Source organism: Lepeophtheirus salmonis, chromosome 8, assembly GCF_016086655.4.
Source record: "Lepeophtheirus salmonis chromosome 8, UVic_Lsal_1.4, whole genome shotgun sequence".
Taxonomy (NCBI): domain Eukaryota; kingdom Metazoa; phylum Arthropoda; class Copepoda; order Siphonostomatoida; family Caligidae; genus Lepeophtheirus; species Lepeophtheirus salmonis.
In genome coordinates, this window is record NC_052138.2 from 27,367,084 (window position 1) to 27,388,793 (window position 21,710).

Here is a 21,710-nt window from a genome sequence, read left to right on the forward strand (position 1 = left end):
ATTTTGTACACTAATGATAATGGCCCTTATTCAAAACTCATTGATCTAAAAGGTTTTACCGGCCAATCTTTATGCCGTTGTATCAAGGAAATCTTCGAAAGTATATTAATTGCAGCCGAGAAGCGATTTCGCTACTTTATTAAAACTAAAAAAAATAATGATTTGAAAAATACAACAAAAATTCTGCAAAATATAATAGAAAAAGAAATAACAAATTTATCCCTACCCGATTGTCATAATATTAAGACAAAAATTATTAGAAAATATTGCCAAGTTCGGGTTAAAATGTTCGCAAAACTTTCTCGAAAGAGACGAACAGAGGGAGAAGGAACAATGTTCGGTCTAGCAAAAGTGCAAGTATGCATGAAATCGTGCAGCACATTTCTTGATAATTGGACACGTTTAATTATATCTATTATACTTTATATTTATTTTAAAAAATTAAATTGTTTAATAAAGATAATAAAAAAAATATTAACAACTATTTTATAAAAAATAAATATTTTCAATTATGAATCATGAGAGAATAACAAATATATAGATGTATATATATATCAGTCGGTGCAATAGCTGCAGATGATATTACCTTATTTCTTTTCTTTATATTTTTTTGTTTGTCCGCTCTTTCCCTCGAGTCCTTTAGTATTCACAACCCTGAATATATCTACCCCCTTTTTTTTTCTAATATAATTTGATGCACCATGGAGTACTTTAGTCTCTAGAACACTTCCTGACTGAGCTTTACCTATACACACTCTTTGTTTAAACTAATCTTAATTCACATTCATTATTACTTGTTTATTTTATATAAAGTACTTCCCTTTTATTTTATTTTTTAATATGATGCACACCCTAGATTGCATTGTTATTTCTTTTCAAGGTTCTACGCAGTCCTAACATAAACTCCGAAATGACTTTACTGAAGTAAAAATACAAATATATGAGCTTTGCTTTAATAATATCAAATACTTTAAATTTTCAAATTAGGAGTTTTAATTTAATTTGGCATTGATTAAAGACTATAGAGAATTGCCTTGTTCATATGATCATAATAGGGTTAATTGGTTAATTTAAGCATTGTACGGAATCGTTTCACTTATGATAAGATCTTTGAGAACCAACCAACAGTGCTGTAATCGTGTTTTTTTTATTATGGGGCTGACTGAAGTGACTATGGATAGACTCACCATTAATAAAGCGATAGATACTACTACGGATAAAATTATTGGGCCCCTTCCTCGATGATTAAGGCCCTAATCAACAAGTAGTCACTATATACATTACAAATGATTTATAAATTCAGTATTACATATGTGGCACTTCAATACAAGACGAAGCTATAAGAAATTTTCTCTGAGTTGAGTCTAGATTGCATATGATTTTTCGGCGAATTATCGTTGTTTTATATCAACAATTTATTGTTATTAATCCTTCGGAGTGGCCGAAAATTGCACTTAACACTATCAAAAAGTTCATAGTCCCAATAAAATACTTAATTTACTAGTTCAAGGGGGAGATTTGTACATATTTCCCAAATGGTGGCGCCCCCGATGCGTTGATGTGAAAAAGGAAGGTTGACGATAAAATGTACGATAAAATAACATGATTTTTATTACCATAAATTAAGGAATACTCTTATAATTATTATTATAATACAAATAACAATAATAATGCTCAAGTATATAAAGTAATGTTCACTCTACAACATTTCTTTCATGAAACAAATTAATACAGTTGTGAAATGTAAGTATAATAAAATATAAAATTCATAAGAATAGTATGTAGTTGTACTTTGGAATTAATTTGAATCACTATTATAGCCACGCGAGTTACGACATTCGTTTTCATATCGCGACTTAAGTTTTGAAGAATTTTTGCGATTTTTTCTACTTTTTTCTAGATCATCTTTACGCGAGGAGGATTCTTTTTTCTTACTGCGCTTTGATGACGAATAATCACCATTTCCACCACCTCCTCCAGACCAATTATCCTTATTTCGTTTGGATTCCTTGGAAAGAGATGGGCTTCTTCGTCTTTTTTTATCGCTTACTTCTCTTTCTCTTGACCTCCTATTAATAGGTTAATAAAATACACAATATATAGACAAATAATCTTCCACTTACCTCGGCTCAGATCTTTTGCGAGAATCTGATGCGGCAGAATGAATTCGACTGTTCCTTGAATCGGGCTTTTGATCTCGAACATTTCTATCTTCTTCAACTTCAAACCTAAAATACAAATAAAGTTCAAAATATGAAAAAAAAAAAAAAAAAAAAAAAAAAAGGTTCAATAAATAAAAAGGAAATCAAAACTCTGCTATTTAAAAGATTAATTTACCACCACCAATAAGGTGATCACAGAAGAAAGTAAATTAAACTGTCACGTTTTTGGGATATTATGATTTTTCTCACTCTGCACAAATACAGCGGTCCCCACTGATAGCGGTTTTTGGGAACAAGGAAAATCCGCGTTGTAAGGGAACTTTTTTACTATTAAAACCTATAAAATGGGAGATACTATTTTTTAAAGTCCACTTTTTAGTATTTAAAAAAAAGTATGGTTACGATAGTAAAAATATTTTATTTATATAAATTACAGGGGTCCCCCCATAACGCAGCTTCAAACACTGCGGTGTTTTGAATTATTCTAACTGCCGTAGAGTGCAGAATATTTGATGGAATTATGATTTGCTTCACATTATGCTTCTTCGTCATTCCAGGAGTCTTTTCTAGTATGAATAATCCATCATGTCTAATTATAATTACGAACAGAGAAGTGATTAGCAATTATTCTATTCAAATCGTTGCCGTGTTTATTTATTTTTGTTATTATACTAATTTTATTACCTATTTTGTGTCTGGTTCAAATTTATTAGATTGTGAGATTTTGTTGGTGTATGTATTGAAATTTTGGGTCATAGTACCATCACTTTTCCAACAGAAAACCACCATTTAATGCGTTTTACAGTAATACACATTAAATAAATATTTTGACTAAAAAATTCCACAGAAACATCAATTTTAACCACAAATAACAAAAGTGACCCATAAATCTCATTTATCTATACAACAATGAAAAATATCCTTGAAGCAAAAATGGTTTTGACATACAATGTGTCCTAAGGGGAAATGGTTTAAGGCAAAATTACATAGCACCCTGAAAAAGACCTATTTTGACCCAAAAATCCCGACTACAGGACAGTTTTAATATACATAAAATAACTGAATATATATCAAGTGTTGTTAATCCACCACAAAAACGAAATAAAAAGAGTCAACATTTGTTACCTTCTTCGTTCTTTGGAGCTATCCTCCTTTCTTCTTCCATCACGATGATTTCTTCGCACTTCAGGTGATCGAGATCTTTTGATAGGACCCAATCTATCTTTTATAGATAACTTTCGAGAAGGTTGTTGTAGCTCCATCCTGCTACTATTATTATTAGACTTAGAGTCCCGTACATCCGTTCCACTCAACTTCATAAGAGATACTCGATTCCTATTAAATTCCTCTTCAGACGTTGAACGCCTTTTTCTCTCACCAGAAGGAGATCGTGACTCGGAATGATTATTTCGATCAAACGTTATTTTCAAATTATCTCCCCTCTCGCTCTTAACATCTCTGCGACGAGACGACACCTGTTGATTATAATCTTTAGAGGGTGGTGGGGGCGGGGATGGGGAGGGAATGGGGGATACAGTGGACTCTCGATTTTTCGTTTTCTTTTTTAATTTCTCTTTCAATTTCTTCTTCATTTCTTTGCGAAGTTTCTTTTCAATCTTTTTCTCCATTTCCTTTTGCTTCTTTTTCTTTTTCTTCTTCTTTTTGATTTCCTCGGACTCTTCTTCTTTATCAAAGACCTTGGTTTCGTGATGGCGCTTCTCTAATACACCCTCTGACTCAGAGCCTTCGATATTTTGAGGTTGTTGCTGTAGCTCCTTGCTCTTTTTCTTCTTTTTAACTTTATCATTTTCTTCATTATTAGTAGTGGAACTCTTTTTACTCTTAAGCATATCTCGGAGATCCTCTGAATCCTGTGAATTGCAGCGCTCATATTCTTCTTTTTCAGAAGACAATGATTTATCGTAGTCATTATTTCTCTCCTCCTTTTGAGGGGAAGTAGATGAATCAGCAACCAGCAAGTCCTCACGTTCCCATTTGCTCAATTCAGGAACTAATTCTATCATCTCATCTGAGGACATTCCTTTTTGAAATTATTTTGGGATTCCTCTTCATGATTCAAAATGGAGGAAGGGGCCTTCAACTCTTTATCAATTACTCCGTTGTTGTATTCCTTAACACGAAGGCCCACATCGTCATCATTACGTGGCGGTGGCTTAGTTTCTTCAGATACGTCTTCCACATATCGCCCCTTTACAATAGGCACCTCAGATGATGTTTGTGGTTGTGGTGGGGGTAGCGGCTTCTTTTCCTTCATGTCTGCTTCCTTTGATTTCTTTTTCGAACGCTCAGTTTCATCGTCCGCCGTCTTTTTTGTTTTAACTTTCTTCGCTTTCTTTTTCTTCTTTTTAGATTCATCTGCATGAACTTCATTTTGGTTCTCAACAGACTCTTCTTTTTTTCGCTTTTTCTTCTTTTCTTTTTTCTTTTTCACCATGACCGGCGCAGCTACAGTTTGCTCTTCAACCATTTCAGGTGGCTCAGTATATTTATCTGATTTAGAACGATGGTGGTAATCACCGTCATCTTTATGATGATTAATGGATACAGTACGATGACTCTCTTCTTCATTGTATCCCCCTGGTTGTCGTTGATACTGCCCATAGTCCCTCGAACTATTGTCAGGGGCGTTCTGAGGATATCTATTATATGTATAACGTTGATGGTTTTCAGGCTCAGGGCTAAGACTCGGAGTTCTTTCGTTACTGTAGGAGCGTTGATCCCTTCTGGACCGTTCAATTGAGTGATGGGAAGGAGGAGGAGGAGGGGAGCGTCTATCATAATATCCTCCTCTTGAGCGACCTCTAATCCTTCCTCTGGAGCCACGCGTTCCTCGAGAACGGGAGTATTCGTCTCTATAAGGGTAATTTTCTCTATACCGAGGATCACTCGAATGGTAAGAACGTCGGGAATTTTGATAGCGATCCTCATCATAATAGCGTCTTTGATAATCGGGCGTTCTAGATCTCTGACGTGAGCGGCTACGACTTCTAGAATACCTACGAGGACTATGCGAACGACGTCTAGGACTGACAGGTGATGGAGTCCTACGTCTTGGACTAATATGTCGTCCTCTAGGACTACTAGAACGAGGTGATTCACCACCAACTGGTGCAGGATGATGTGGAGAATCTCCAGGGGGAGGAGTAGAAGACTGTCTGGGAGAAAGAGGAGGGGTTCTGGGACCTCTAGGTGGAGGATGAGGGGATGAAGGATGACGATAACGACCAGGAGGGCCCCCTCTAGGCGAAACTCTTCTAGAGGGGCTATGACGATAATGTGGAGACCTACTCCTCGAACGATATTTCTTTTTCTGATCTTTTTGAGCCATTAGTCGATTGAAAGTTTCCAAAGGATCTTCAATGTAATTTTGCTGACCAGGAATAGGAGGTGGATCACGCCGTCCAGGGAACCGGTTAGGCATTGGCATATGCGGAAGATGAGGATGTCCTCTGAAGGTAGGATTATGAGGGGGCACACCATATCGGGATAAAGGAGGTGGTAAATAAGTAGGTAATGATCCCATAAACCCAGGTGGAGGTAAGGATGTATCAGGTAAACTAACTGGGATAGACAAACCATTACTGTATGTTGGAGGATGACCTCGCGGTGACCTCGGTGATGCATGTGATCTATTTTGAACAATAGGGGATTGAGGACTCTTAACAATCTTTTGCAGGGGTGATGGAGATCTTGTAGGAGATTGGGGAGAGGGTTTAACGATGGAATCAGGGCTTCTAAGTATGACTTTAGATTTGAAAACATCGTGTTCATCATCGTTGTCAACGACTCCAGGGATAGGAGGTTCTGAAGTAAGGGGTGTTGCAGCATCTTCTGAGGTGTTTCCGTATGGAGAGTTGTTGTATGAAGCCACCTTCTCGGCCGTAGTAACTGCAGCTAGCCCCATATCAACCGGAGGAGTGTTTTCCTTCTGTTGTTGTTTGATTGTTGTTACAAGTGAGGGAGATACTTTAGCAATACTATTACTATTATTTTCTTTCGACAATATGTCAAATTGGTTTGGTAGCACTATGTCGGGCAGTGTCGGAGTCGCACTCTTAGGAGACATTATCTTAGTTACAGCAGGGATTGAGGTTTGCGTCTTAGCTGCATAACCCGAAGTATTTTTAAACTTGTTGACTTTATCCCTCAATTTCCGGCAAGGAATCAAGTCATCGGGACAGTTATCTGCTTCATTACATACAGGGCATGTGTTGTTTTCTGATTCAATAAGAGCATTACGAGCGCATTCGTCACATGTCGCACATGCACATGTGGGTAACATGATTGCATCCTTAAGTAAATCATGACAAACAGGACACTTTAAGTCTGAAGGTATTTCCATGTTCACGGATGCGGATGAAACATTATTATCATTGTCCCACATAGGCTTATCCACCTTTTTATCTCGGTAGGCCTGCGTCTCAAGCTCATTGACCATATACATTCCTAAAATAGTGTTTAAAAAATTCATATTAAATAAATAAGAAACATCTCTTCTCTAACAATAAGTAGCGATATTTTTGTACTAGGTTTTTTTCTTCTTTTGGTTAATAAATATTCAATATTTTTGAAGTACATATTCAAGATTTGCCCATTTTTCAACATAAAGAAAATAAGTATGAAAAAAAAAACCAACAACTTTGAATATACAGAAATGTTAGACGAAGGTTTACCGTTTCCAAAAATTATTTTCAACATTTACTTGTTCTGTAATTGAGATAATTGTTAGCCAGTGAGTTATAATAATGACTTTTCTTCTGGAACATATATTTCCCATTTTTATATTTTTTTCTCATGTTGAAAAGAGAGTCCAAATCCTAAATATGTACAAAAAACCCATTACTTTGTGTTTTTTAACATAAAAGTAAGTATGAAGAAACCATTAAAACCGGGCCATACAAAAAGTTCAAATTTCATGACAGAGTAAATATAATCTCCATCATGTAATTCAACTCATCTTCAATGTGCTATGATCTTACTCTACCACAACTAACTAACATTTAAAAACTAAACATGTATATAAAAACCTGACGTTTGCCTCCCTGACAAAATTATTGCAATAGTCTCCTAATATTATAGGAAAGACTAAAAAAGTCCAAAAATAAATATATCCCTTTAACGATGAAGGTGGAATAATACATATAATAAGATGATTTTTTGCATAGTCAAAAATAAAATTTATTTGCCTCATTGATTTTCAGATGTGTTACATTCCTGAACTTAAGGCATTTAACTACCTATACCTAGATGTCACATCTGGCAGAGAACATAGAATTGTGATTATACATTTTACTCAAGGTTATACCTTTTTATAGAATAAACATAAATATTATTCAAAACATGTTATAATGAATTTGCAATGATATAATCAAAATTGACAGTTCCAGCGTCTCTCAATGATTGAAGGCACACAGTAAATATGAAAGCATAGTCTTTGAAAAGTAGTCAAGAATTTTAAAAACTTCCAAAATAAAGAATACAAAAATTAGATGCAAATAAAGACGATGTCCCATATTATGTAACAAGCCATCATTAAAGGGATATAAATGATATATTTGAATAATTTATTGTAGACATTTAAGTAAACTAGACTATCTACTACTTTTTAAAATAAAAAAATAACTGCATTACTCCAACCACTCCTCCCTACTCTACTTTTGGCAACCATAACTAAATGAAGAGCATGTTTATATCAAATTGTAAATCAAATAACGGAAAATTTAACCAACATTCAACATATACATATGTACGTATGAAATTTAAAGATGGACTTCGTTGATCATCCATATTAGTATTTACCTTGGGGATTGATTTTAGCTCCAGGTGTATCGATATTAGCTGGTTTCAGGAAACTTCTTGGAATCCCGGTGGTTTTTTTCAATTCTTGTCCACCCATACCTGCTTTAATCAAAGCACAGTCTTGAACCCAATGTCCCGTTTGATGGCATCTATTACATCGATACGTGATCGGTGGAGGCTTTCCCGGAAATGCAGCTTTTCCTCTATACACAACCCAGTTCTTCCTATCGTACATTTCAGCTGAATTCGACATCATTGTGCTGATTTTATCTTCTTCACTTGCACCATCCGTTGAGGAAGTAAATGATTTATCAGATGATGACGTTATATGTGACGACGGATTCGACTGTGGCAACTTTTCGGCCTCCCATATTTTCTTCTGTCCAGCCGACAATGGTACTCGCACAATGATCAATGTGGAGTTCTTTGGTATAAGACCATCTTCTGTTGAGTACACTTCTCCAGTTTGTTGATTAGTAATTTGAAGATCGAAATCTGTCACTCTGCCCAAACGTTTGGCTCTAATGATAGTCCGCTTTAAATCAATAACTGAGATGTGGAACCCATCACAGGGAACAGCGTTAAATTCCAAATCGTTTTTAAATTTATAACGAACAGACATTTTTTTTTTAAGTCTTTAATTACGGACACATCAAACTAACTTATAAGTAATTTAAATACTTTTTTTTATAAGAAGTGTAAGAAAGTTTTGTTTTTTTATAAACGACGATGTCGCTATAAGCTGTGGAAACAAAAGGATAAATTGGCTTAGCTAGGCATTAGGTACATTAACCACCAAAAAAAAAAAAAATATGACCCGTATAATATTCAAGGACGGAATGTGTTTTGTCTTTTTTTATCTCAATTTATTTTATAACCAAAAATTGTGTTAAAAAAAGCAAATGCTTCATGAAAAAATGTTAAAAGATATTATTTAACATCCTCAATTGTACGATTTGTAAAAAAATGTTTTAAAAAGGGGTAATAATATAATTAATATTATAATATCAGAATATGAGACTCTTTGAAATGTAGAGCATTCAAGCCACCCTTCATCAAAGTGTCTCCAAGAAAATAATAATATAACGAATCATATGAATAATTTTATAAGAATCATCATCAATGTATAGATAAGAGTGAAAATATGATTTATAAGAGACACACCATTCAATGGAAGATTCTTCCACTAGGACTACACATCTACACTTTTTACTTCACACTCTTTTTTAAGGTGTAGGCTGCAACGTTCCTCGTGCATCCAACAGTCCTCTTCCGTGAGCGACCGCGCGAAATCGCACAATAATCAGCGCTTCTTTTAAGTGTCCTCTTTTATCGCCGAGTCATAGAGCGAAATCATCAATCCACGTCCAAGTCCGTTTCGCTCATACGCAATGTCCTCAATTATCTATCTTATTATCACTTCGGCGTCCTCAATTAATTTGGACTCATGATGCGAGAAAATTGCTCCTCTGCACAGAGACTCAGGTTCACACACACAAAACACACATCGATCCACTCTGAAATTGAAGGAGGAAACAATACATTAGAATGGAAACAGGATAAGTGAATGGTCAAGAGGGACAAAATGAACTTACTCTGCAGATGGATCCGCAACACAAAGGGAGGAATATGACGAATGCAAACGGGATACGACACGAAAACCTAATTCCCAAGTATTAATAACTTATACATATAATAATAAAACGCTTCTTTCTCGCGGATTTTAAATTATAATTTATTAATCTGGATGATAACAACTCAAGGATGATGACGACGAATCTATCGTTTCAAAATGGCGTCGCTCCAACTACTCACACAAAAATGTAGTCAACTGCAGTTATATTATTATAGGCAGCAAAAGCAGGCGCCAGGAAGAAAAAGAAGAAAACAATAACAAAAGAGAAGAAGAGAAAAGAGAGAGAATAACTACTAACATATAGAAAGGAATATTATTAAATAAGGGAAAACCCGGGTACTAGCAATGTTATTAAATTATAAAAGTCAGCAACGAAATTTCAGTTCTCACTGAAAATTTACTAGCATAGTGGATGACGTCATTGGGGTCCCAAAATACAGGAGACTAACGATGGTGAATAATTGAAAAACCCCAATATAGCGTGACTAAATAAGGAATCAATGGAAAAAACAAATTAAAATGAATACATTTTGTACTTTTTATGCATTACATTTACTCAAATAAATGTGCCCAATGCCGTCACCAGAGAGATAGAGAGAGAATTACTTAATGAACCCTACGATTTTCTTGTTACCTAACATGGTCCTGATAATATTGAGTAACAGACACGTTTAACAGGGAAACATTTACTTAAATGAATAATAGAATGGCCCGAAATATATCTCTTTTTGGCGTGCACGAATTTTGACTCAAGTGCAAAAACAATTGCTCAACTATATAAAGTAAATGCTGATATTTGAAACTTTAAACACTTATATCTTACTTATTTAAAAAAAAATATATTTTTTTTAAACTAAACTTTAAGTGTTAATAATTATCCTTTCAATGACGTTGTATATGTATTATATATTTTTTATTTAATCCATTTTTTTATTATCAAATACATTATGTCCAATATACGCTACTGAAGTTAATTCAAAATTCAATATAACTTTTGGGAGAAAAAATTAGAAATTGAATAAATTTTTGAAACACTTTGTCTTTTTTTATTTGCATGAAGTTAGCTGTTCACTTTGACAAACACACTGAATAATTTGAACGTAATTTGATTTTAAAATGTCCTATATAGATTGTTATTACTGTATAACGATTTTTGAAACTATGTTAGTTAGATAAAAAACTGTTTAAACCCTAGCTCATTTACAGAAATAAGGTTACATATGTTCTTTTTTAATTGAAATGATAAGTGTTTAATGGTTAAAAATTTTAGTAAAAAAATTAATTAATGTCTGAAATGTTTAGGAAATGAGCTGTTAAAGTATCAATTTATTATATTGACTTTATTAATATGAGAAAATTATTTTGCACTTCTGTCTGGCACACAAAAAGCGCCTTCCACATTCATTAATCATTTCAGTATTCCCTGTATATTTCATAGACTAAGTATTTAATTTAACCTAGTATTAACACCGCAAAATTGAAAACTAGAGGTGATATCAGTTATCACCCTTATGAAATGTGATATGAGTTATGACTATTTAGTATGAAACAAAATGATATAACTATTATGTTGAACTGAATCAGATTATTAAAAGGATTTCATTGAAAAAAAAAAGTACAATTGATGTCCCGATAGACAATGAGCCAAAAAATATTACGTTTTGAATCCGTCTGTACGTTTCTTTTACGCACTTGTACAAAACAAACAAAATACTTTCTATTCATTAATATATCGGTGAAGTCATTTGACTATAAATGTACCCATGGAAACATTTATTTGAAAATACAAGGGGGCTCGCATAATGTGGTTAATGGAAATATAAAAATCCTTTGGTTCATGAAATTACGGTGACTATTTAAGAACTAAAACCCGTAAAATAGAGGATTTTTTTTTCCAAAGCCCACTATTGGCAACTATTTCTTGGATTTTTTACCCAAATTTTGACAAAGAAAAATATTTGGTGTATTAATCAATATTAGTTTAAAATATATTTAGACAATATAAATATTATAATTTATCAATCTCAGTTTTGTTATTATGGAGGTTACTTCCGAGCTTTTCGGCCATTTTAGAAAAAAGTATGATCTGCCAGTATCCTAAAATAAAAGAAACCAAAAATATACGTGGTGACCCTTACAATTTGAAGAATGCTTTGGAGGAAAGCAGCATAGCTGCCTGGTGTTTCATTGATTAGCTGATCGCAGCTGCAATAAGAAAGAAATAAACACAAGTTATATACTCCGTTTCTAGCCATGGAACACTAGAAACTGGTAAGGGAAGGTTCAAGCACGCCCACTAAAAATGGGGTAGAACGACTTTTCAAGCGTGCCCACCAGAAATACGGCCCGGCACGGACTGTGACGTCATTGGATTTAAAGTATCAATTATAGTATACTAATAGTAGGTTGACGTTTTAGAAGAATTATGGGATATAAGGTTGATATATCCATCTGTAGATGTAATAATTATCATAATTTACGATAGTGGCGACAAGGATCAGACCGTTGCTTAACAGAAGGCGTCATTTTTTCATCGGAAGATAATTGAGAGTTCTGATGATCTCCAAACCTAGATTATCAAAGTTTATATAGGTGATTTTCCAATTTATGAGTTTTTATCTCCTTAATAAATTTACAATTAGTTGTTCGTGGATATTAGTTATTCTAATTTTTGGATAAAAAAAAAGGATCAAGTTAAATTAAAGTAGTTTTATTAATATAATTTCCTAACAAAGAGAGTCATACAGAATTATGCGAACTAAAGAGTTTTAATTACAACAAAAAAAATTAAATATTATGGGATAATTTCTTTAATTTTCTACAAATTTTATTATTTTTTTGATTATTTAAACTAATATTCAGGGCCTTAATTCTTATAAATGTTCTTGGACGAGCGTAATTTCCAATAATATCTTGGTGGAAATCTGGAGCTGAACTTTGAAGAATTGATATTAAAGTCTCAATAACAATAGGCTGGCTCGATATTTTCTGTCCATGATATGCTTCAAAGATTGCATCCAATTTTTTTATCTGAGAGAGGAAGGAATTTGTAGGTTTTATCAGTCCTCCTTTGGATAATGCTGATATCCACGGTGTCATATCTGAATCACAAAACGGATCATCTCTAGTCTTGAAACCGATTTCAGGATATTTCGAAGACAACTTCTTGACCAAGAATCCAGTGGTATAACCCAATCCTTGAAGTCTACAGTCATAGGATGAGGAGGAAGAATTTGACGGTGCTCCGAATTCCAGATCCGGATTTATAGAGAGCTAAAAGTGAAGCATCTTCATATTCTTCCTAATCTATTTCCGTTTCTTTATTTTCCGGTTTTATTTCATTAATTAAACAACCAAGAAAGTTCTTCTATTCGAACTGATGTTGACCTAATATGAAGTCGGTCGGATTGGCCAATAACAACTAGTCTTAGTCTATTGATACAATCAACACTAGTTGGATGGACGTTGGATACTCCCAAGGCCCTCAAGCGCGAGAAATTTTTTCGAAGCAATCTTGATTTAACCTAGAAGTAAGTATGTATTTGATTCTAGATGCTTTCTTCAGGTCATTGAATAAGTTTTCCAAAGAGGCAATGGAAATCAAAATTCCACGCTGGAAATTAATAATTTTATTTCCTTTATCAATTCCCGGATATATTTAATTGTCTCTTTCATCTTTTAAGAACCTCTTCCTGTTCCTTCATATGATTACCAAATCCACACAAGTTTGTTTTGGAGTCAAAAGGCTTCCTACTATTGAAAACGTTGAACCATGAATCTACTTTTTTGATAAAATCCGCTGGAGGCTTCTTTTCAGGAAAAAGATATTCCAGCGCAGAGGCAGCTGTATGGCTCAATTGTTGTGTTGCTAGATAAACACGCTGTCTTTGACTATTTTGGCATTCTAAATGAATATCTTTAACCTTATAAGCCATTTTTAGTTCGTTTGAATGTTTTGGCATAAATGCTAGAAAATCATTTGTTGTGATTGTAGATCCGTCCAGCAACATAAATCCTTTATCCAAGATATGGTTCCTCAATAGTTTGATGAGGTGAGGTGTATCATACAAGACGTAAATCTTTTTGGGATATGTTGAATGGATTCCAAAAGTAAGGAGATTCTTCAGATATTCCCAATGTATTTTGCAATCCCACATTTGAGGGACCCATATCAGATACAATGGCAACTACAGATATTCTGCTTTAGATGTCACGTACTCTTTGTCAATTTGTCAACCATTTGTCATATTTTTATGAAAAAACACATATCTATTACATTCATATAGTCAATTGTATACCAATACCTAAAAAAGAGGCCCACGGTAGGCTTGATATTGTAATTAAATAATTTTATAAAAACTGTGATTTATTAATTTCACAGGCCTGATTTTTTTTTATTGGCATATGTTTGACTATTCAAATTTAATAAATACTTTTTTCCCATAAACATATGAGAAATGGTTGACAATTGGCCTTTTGAACTTATTTTATGTCATTACAGTAATTTGTGAGTTCTTCTACCCCATTTGTAGCGGGCGTGCTTGAGACTTCGCATACTTGTTTCGAGTAAATATAGGCAGGACTTACTACAATGTCGATCCTCAATTATAATCCGAGTCCAACAATGACTTACACTTATATCTCTACAAAAAATCATCAGTGTTACTCGTATATCCTCTCTTCAAGAATAAAATAATAAGGATAACAGCACCAAAAAGTCCCGCCCTCTTCCATTATCATATTTAATTCGCCTATAACTAAGCCCCTAACACTAGTTATGATGCAACCTATATAATTACAGGTTCATTCTGATATCAAGCATAGAGTTTATGTCTAAGAATGATAACAGATACCTATGTATGAAATGGACTTGACTCTCCCTCCCGCCCAATAAAAAGTTCCACTCTCCTGTCCTATGAATATGAAACCATCATGTTAAAAAAAAGTAAGGACGTATTAATCATGGTATTCTAGAGACCTGGAATAATCAAGCAGACTTTTTATTCCCACATGAAAGGAATTTAATAGGGGGATCGGTTGAAAAAAGAGTCAACGTCATTTTTTACTCCCTTCCTTCAAGAGGGGAAATTTAGAAAAATAGGCTAGTGTCTAGAATTCTATGGTACTAATCAATCAAAATTATTTTCATACTTTCCTAGGCAAAAAAAAATTGCTTGATGAAATTAATACACAGGGTTGTCTCATTTTCCGAGAATTGTTGTGAAGCAGGATTCCGGGGAAAACGTGATCCCGTTATTAAATAACAAATCTTGTGTAATTTAAGTATTTGTTTATATATTTTAAGAAGAAATAATAAATTTGAAGCGTGTTCATAATTATCATATTCTTTCCTTTTACTATTATCAGGAGTGATGCTAATCGGGAGCATTTTGGGCATGTAAAAAAGACAAAACAAAAATCAACATGATAACCATGACAATTTGAAACTATTTTGAAGGAGAGCAACTTAGCTGTCATGACGTTTCATTTGATCCGCCACACGCAGTGGTGACGATAGGGATAAGGAAATAAACAACGACATTGGCAAGAATGACTCCAATGTCGATCTTCAATTATACTTTGAGTCCAATAAGGACTTAGAATTATAACTGTGCAAAAAATGTCGTTTACGAGCATACACAAATGTTTAAAGTTTCACTTTCCTACGATCTCATCTTTGTGTAGCACATCTAGTTCAAAGATGAGAAAGAGACAAACATTATTTATTTTACCGATAAGGATAAAAATACAGTGTTAATCCTTATTTTGCATAAATTAATTATGATAGACATTATCCAATCCCATACAGGACATTTTTCTGAAGCTACCCTATGGTGCAAAAATAAGTACAACAATCTTTTTAATACTTTTTATAGGTTAGAAAAATGTCTACCTAAATTATTTTATGCAAAATTACAAATATGACAAATTTGCCACACACACTACCCGTAATCGAAATTCGAAAAAAAATGAAAAACTAATCACTCTAATCAGTAAGCTCTAGCACAATTATAAAGTCCAAATGCCGAAAGTTATACTACTTGTAAATACATACTAATTAAGTAATATTAATAGATAAAAATGAAATGATAGCATCATCTAATAACTCGTGATAATTAAAAGGACTGATGATGTAATTCGTAGAAATTGTAACTTGTACACGTCATATATTTATTAATTTTAATTAAAGGACTTGTTCTTTTGAGAATGTTTATTGTAAATATTTTTAAATCTGTTGACTCTGAGTCGAGGGATACCCCATGAATTTCACGGATCCTTCGAAAATGAAAACTCTTTGAGGTACTCCCAAACGGGCCCTTGTGCATGCATAAGTCTAAAATTTCAGACATAGAGTTTTTTTATTAAAAAAAAAAATAAAATACTAACACAAAATTATCAAAATCGCGATGATTATGTCGTGAGAGTGTGTACACGTCAGATCTCTATAAATCATTTTGCAATCCATAGATAATATCTCCTTATTATTATGAGATTACAAGATATTATGCTTACTTGAAGGATGCACTTTTGCTTCAAGAAGAAGATGAACGATCCATTAGGAGATCAGTCTTTAGGTAACTCATTGCTAGATTCTAGTTAAATTTATGTAACCAGCAACGATATATTTAATGCTTGTTCAATTAGGGTGACCCACCGCCTTCTTTTGTTGGGACATGCCATCTTTTTACATCCTTTTGAAAGAGTCCGGGGACTTTTATATATAGTCAATATAATGATAGGTTTTCTGTAGGACAAAAAGTTAGAAAGTACATAGCACAATATATTTATTTGGGCTCTTAATTCTTAAAATCGTGTGATTAATTTGATAACTCTAGTATTTATCCGTCACTAGGATTTTTCTTAGAAGGTGGGACTTTTTTTTCTTTATATATTCTAACTGAAATCTCATTTTTTTTTAACTTTAATATGAAATGACTTTTTCTTCAGGTTATAAAATGTCCTTTATTCTCCAAATATAAAAATAATTTAATAAAATTTGGGGTAATATCTAAAGAATTACATTTAACAAAAGAATATTATAGTTTATTTTAGAATTACATTTTTTAGAAAAGGCCAAACAATCTTTCGACCTTTTAAATAAATTTTATTCATAATTAATGACTATTTAGGTTAAATAACATTTCTAATAATCCCTTTTCCCTCTGGCAACGACACTATTGCTAAAATTTTGAAACATTTTCAATAAAGTCGTGCCATTTCCGATTTAGAGCTGGTATTTTTTTGTTTTTTCATTGCACAAATGAACAAATGTTATTTATAATTAATATTCTTGATACTTTTCCAGAATCCAAGGTAGAATATCCTGGTTTTATTTATGAATGACCTTCTCAGAATGTTTCGTTTATGAGTGACCTTCACACAATGTGGTAAGTCGATTATAATGAATGATTTTAGTTAATATTATTTTAAATGTGTATATTTGAACTGCTTGCTGCTCTGCTAGATACCACCATTGATCTATATGAATAAAAAAAAAGTTATAATACAATGATTCCCAATTTCATCTTCCCGAGGTTATCCAACTCATCTAGAAATTATTTTCTACAAATCAAAAATTCCTAAGAAATGTATTTAAAAAAGTCATAAGATAATTTTTTAAATATATATATAGACCGAAATATTCTGTCAAAATTAGCTGCCCCCCCCACTCTTAACTCCTTTGGATTCCGGAGTGATGAAAAACTTTTTACTCTCCTAAAAAGAGGGGAAGTGTGTAGATAAAAAAAACCTAAATATTGCAATTAGAGAATGAAGAATGGTTGAGTGTGTGCTCTTTCTTCTTTTTTATCATTATTTAATAAGTCGTGGGCGTGTTAACCTCTTCCTCGAAAAGAAGAATTCTCCCATATCTTTGGTGTAAATTGATTTAAAAATGCATAATAATATATATATATATATATGAATTTAAATATTATTTTAATATTTTCTCTTCACTAATCCTATTCTAAATCTAGAAGGTTCTCCTCTTTATAGCAGTAATTTATTTTCTCCCCTAAAAATCATATAACAGGCAGCATATATTAACAATGGTCTTAATTGATACTAGGACTAATAGAAGGCTAATAAAGATTTGACCAATAGGGCTTGCTATAATTTTCAATTTAATGTACCGTCCAACTGCTGGGCAACATTTTGACGTCACAGAGTATAATAACGGTATATTAACAGCATATAATACTAGAAAACTATATAATTATTGATTAACAGTAACAATATATACTCTTTGACGTCACTATTAAAAAGCCTGGTGGAAGTCAAAGATAAGTCGGTAAAGCGTTATGGTATAACCTTGCATTTCTATTAATCTTGAGCAATACGATTTGTCTTGCTCCCGTCTTCTCCTGGCACTCTTAGACAAATACTATCTCTAGTTATGATATTGTTCATACAATGGGTCCTCAATAAAGCTACAAATTCTAAATGTGTAAGGGATTTACAAATATTTTAGCAATGTACTTCAGTTTACCAATTGAAAAATGTATGTATCATTACTGTTCCCCAATAATTTGTAATTATTATTAATTTAGGAGTAAAGTATTTAATTAATATTATGAAAAAAGTAGAAATAGATTAATGTGGACGTTATTTCACAAAAATTGGTGATGATACGTCTTTGGCGTCTGATTCATAAGCGTAATTAAGATTTCAGACATGATGTTAATATTTTGGGACCACTACTTCTTTATGAAAAACAATTATATAGTAAAACCCAGCTTGATTGATTGAATCTGATCGCAGTGGCGCCGGAACCATAGGATCCAAGGGACCATTGGTCCCTCACTTTTAAGTATTTGCTATAGTAATACTAATAAAAAAAATCATCTTGCCTAAAAATAAATGTCAAAATTTGAAATCTAATTTTCAAAAAACTTTTTTCATTAAATTTGGCATTTAAAGAAGAAAAAAAAATATTGTGAAAATTGCCCCTCCTCAAAATCATTGGGTGACCCTGATGATGTCATCATTATATAATTTGGACCTCTCGCTTCCACTTCTAGCATTAGTCAAGTGAATCTGGACTAAATGGAACATTATTTATTCATTTTTTTTCTTTTTTACATGGTAAAATTTGGGCTCGAACGTTCAATTTGTCTCATTTTATTTGAAAATTCAAATTCAAATTTTATTATGTTCTTTTTTTATACTTCTAATGTAAATCTAAATTTTTTTATTGGGATTTAAAAAAAATGAAAAGTACAAAGAAGAATCATAATTAGTGATTAACATTGCGTGTATTTTGAGGATGTTAAAACAAAGAAATCGAAAATCTACATGGTAACCCTGACAATTTGAAGAATGTTTTTGTTGTGTCTTGACGAGGTTGAGGAGAAACAAAATATTTATACAAAGGAATCCAAGAGGACCGAGATAATTGAGGAGAGGACAGACGTGGAGGAATAAAACAAGGCTTGTTTAATAGGAACAATTATTTTCTTATTAATACAAAACACTACTCTGATTTATATATAGAATACATTGCTATTTATACTTATAAAGAGGTAAAGACAATACTTTACAAACGTATGTATATACAAGACAATACGAGAAATAAGAGAACAAGAGGGAAGAAGACACGAATAAGTTACAAAATATAATAGGAACTAGTAGAAAAATAAGTTTACTACTCAGGAGTTAAATAATAATGACAACAGCTGAAGAAACTTCATTCTTCAGATGACCAATTCCAAAAAAGCGGGGTAGCTAAGAAATACAAAGGATTTAAATAACTAGTTATAATAGTCAAGATAAGATGTATCAAAATGAAATACCCTTTAAACACTCGTATACATAATTAAATAATAATTAATAGATTCAAGTTATTGTTTTATTCTTCAAACTCATGTTTGCTGGATGAAGCTCTAACCTGTAAATGCATATCAAAAATTTCATATTTTATTTATGTATATATATTCTGTTTTTTTCTTTTTAATGCTTTTAGCTGATTGAATATACAGACTCAAAAACTCTTATCTGTAATATGAATGGAATCATAGCCCCTCCATGTTTAATTAATTCGATGAGTGAGTGCCAAATTGGGATAAGTCGTGAATAATGCCATCCTCGGCAGTATTTCAAGAAGAATTTAATTTTTTACTTATTAAGTCAACTCTTAGCATGCAATCATCTAGGAATATATTTGTTATTCATGAGGATTTTAATTCAAAAATAAGTATCAATAACATAGTATGAAATATCACGAATTCTAAACAATGGGCCTTGATTGATATAAATTAATGTGAACGTCAAACCCCTTTGTAATACCTTTATGGAGTTGATAATACGTTGAGTCAGCTGATTTAATTAATACTAGAGTCAACTTGTTAAAATGAAATGAAAACAGATAGAAGGAAATGAAGTCAATGTTAAATTAAAAAAAAGGTTAGACTCTAATCGATCAAAAACATGACTAATTGTACAAATCTAGCCATTTCAGAGGGATTTCTCGTACATATTCATTTTATTTTTAAGTTGAAACCCATTTTTTGGTTTTTGGAATTTAAAAAAAATAAAAAATTCAAGAATGAATTTAATATTATAAATTAGAAAATTGATTTGAAAATAATTTCGAAAATCCAAAGTTATTCAGAAAAAACTGAAATTTTTTGGCAAAAAATTTCAATGATCTATAGCTATTAAAATTTTTTTTTTGAAAAATGTAATTAAATTTCAAATATTAAATGTTCTACTAAGAATAAAGAAATCTTTAATTTGGGGGGAGGGTCTACAGCCCAATCAACCCTACACCTGTTGACGTTCCTGACTATTGATGAGTATTTGGTAGTAAAAATGGCTCCAACTAATTAAAGGACTTCAAATACCCCGGTTATCAAAACTCCATACTTCTTATTCCTAATTTTATTATATAATACTCCCTCATATCTATTAAAAATATGCTATTCAATTATTACACAATCATATTTTCATATCGTAGATAATAAATTAACTAATTACAGTGGATTTAATAGGATATTTTTCTCTAATTATCCTACTTTTATGTTGTCTTATCCATCCCAAAAAAATAATTGTAAATAACTAGATATTTGTCTCTTTTGTGGTGTACAAATGTAATGTACTAACATGGTATCTCCTTCAATTATAATGCAATCAATATAGTCCCGGGTTTTATTTGATATTTTTATGTTTATATTTTATCTTCAGAAAATATACGATATATTTTATATAAATTCACGCAACCTTGATATCAACACATCCCATCGTTATTTCCATAGTAAAATGTCAAACAATTATATAAGAAAAATTATACCTTTTCATGGCGTTACCTCGCTAACACAAAAATACTCTATGTATTTTGTTGTCAGCTTTCGCTGCCATCGTCTCACTTGATAAGTTATGGCCATTTCATAGTTTATTCTTTTTGATAGATAAATGAATCAATAAGTTATAATATACAAGAATACAATTTCTTGTGGATCCCTCGTAAACGTTGCATATTTATGTATACATTGACCCTTTAATTATTTCAATGAATAAATATTGGCTATCATATCATATACAAATAGAAATGTATAGCTACACATATAATATAATATTACTATGCAATCTCATAATACAGTATTTGAATAGAATAATGTGTAGAAGTTTAATTTTATGAAGAATGAAGTGTGTAATTCATTCTAAAAATTATGGAGAAGTAATATGACAATTATAGTCTGGTAGTAATTAAGAGATAAATATGATTGGCTTATTTGTCTAAATACCAGATCATTTTGGGCCTTTTTTCTGTTTCTTTTCGGAGGAAAGGTTGCGTGATACAATAAAGGTTTAAGTATACATGAAATACGAGTGTGGTCTGAAAAGTTTCGTACCTCAACGTGAAGATGACAGTACTCGTAAATAAAAGCTAATCACATCTATTTAGCTTCTGTTGACAGCTACTCAACAAAGTTCTAGCTATTTTGGACGCAGGGACATTTTTTTGAGTGAGTTGACGTGAATGTTTTTATGACAAATGACAAAATCTAGTGTCGACCTGTTGGCGAAGTTTTGGCGCAATATATCCGGATTAATTACTATAGATGAAACTTGGATAGACCATAATACCACCGAAA

General features: G+C 32.4%; 1 protein-coding gene and 1 long non-coding RNA gene across 2 annotated transcripts; one reads left to right on the forward strand and one right to left on the reverse strand.

The window, feature by feature from the left end:
- Nucleotides 1-1,588: 1,588 nt before the first annotated feature.
- LOC121123459 (uncharacterized) lies at nt 1,589-11,195 on the reverse strand. The gene is given in 7 exon segments (XM_040718581.2): nt 1,589-2,069; nt 2,124-2,228; nt 3,288-4,183; nt 4,186-6,629; nt 7,983-8,724; nt 9,147-9,499; nt 9,578-11,195. Coding segments are annotated over 5 exon segments (4,338 nt in total). The 5' UTR covers nt 8,605-8,724; nt 9,147-9,499; nt 9,578-11,195; the 3' UTR covers nt 1,589-1,798.
- A 781-nt stretch (nt 11,196-11,976) lies between these two features.
- Nucleotides 11,977-20,834, forward strand: LOC121122655 (uncharacterized). Its single transcript, XR_005865822.2, has 4 exons — nt 11,977-12,210; nt 12,481-13,148; nt 16,925-17,006; nt 19,580-20,834. It is a non-coding gene; the product is annotated as an uncharacterized lncRNA (long non-coding RNA).
- The last annotated feature ends 876 nt before the right edge of the window (nt 20,835-21,710 follow it).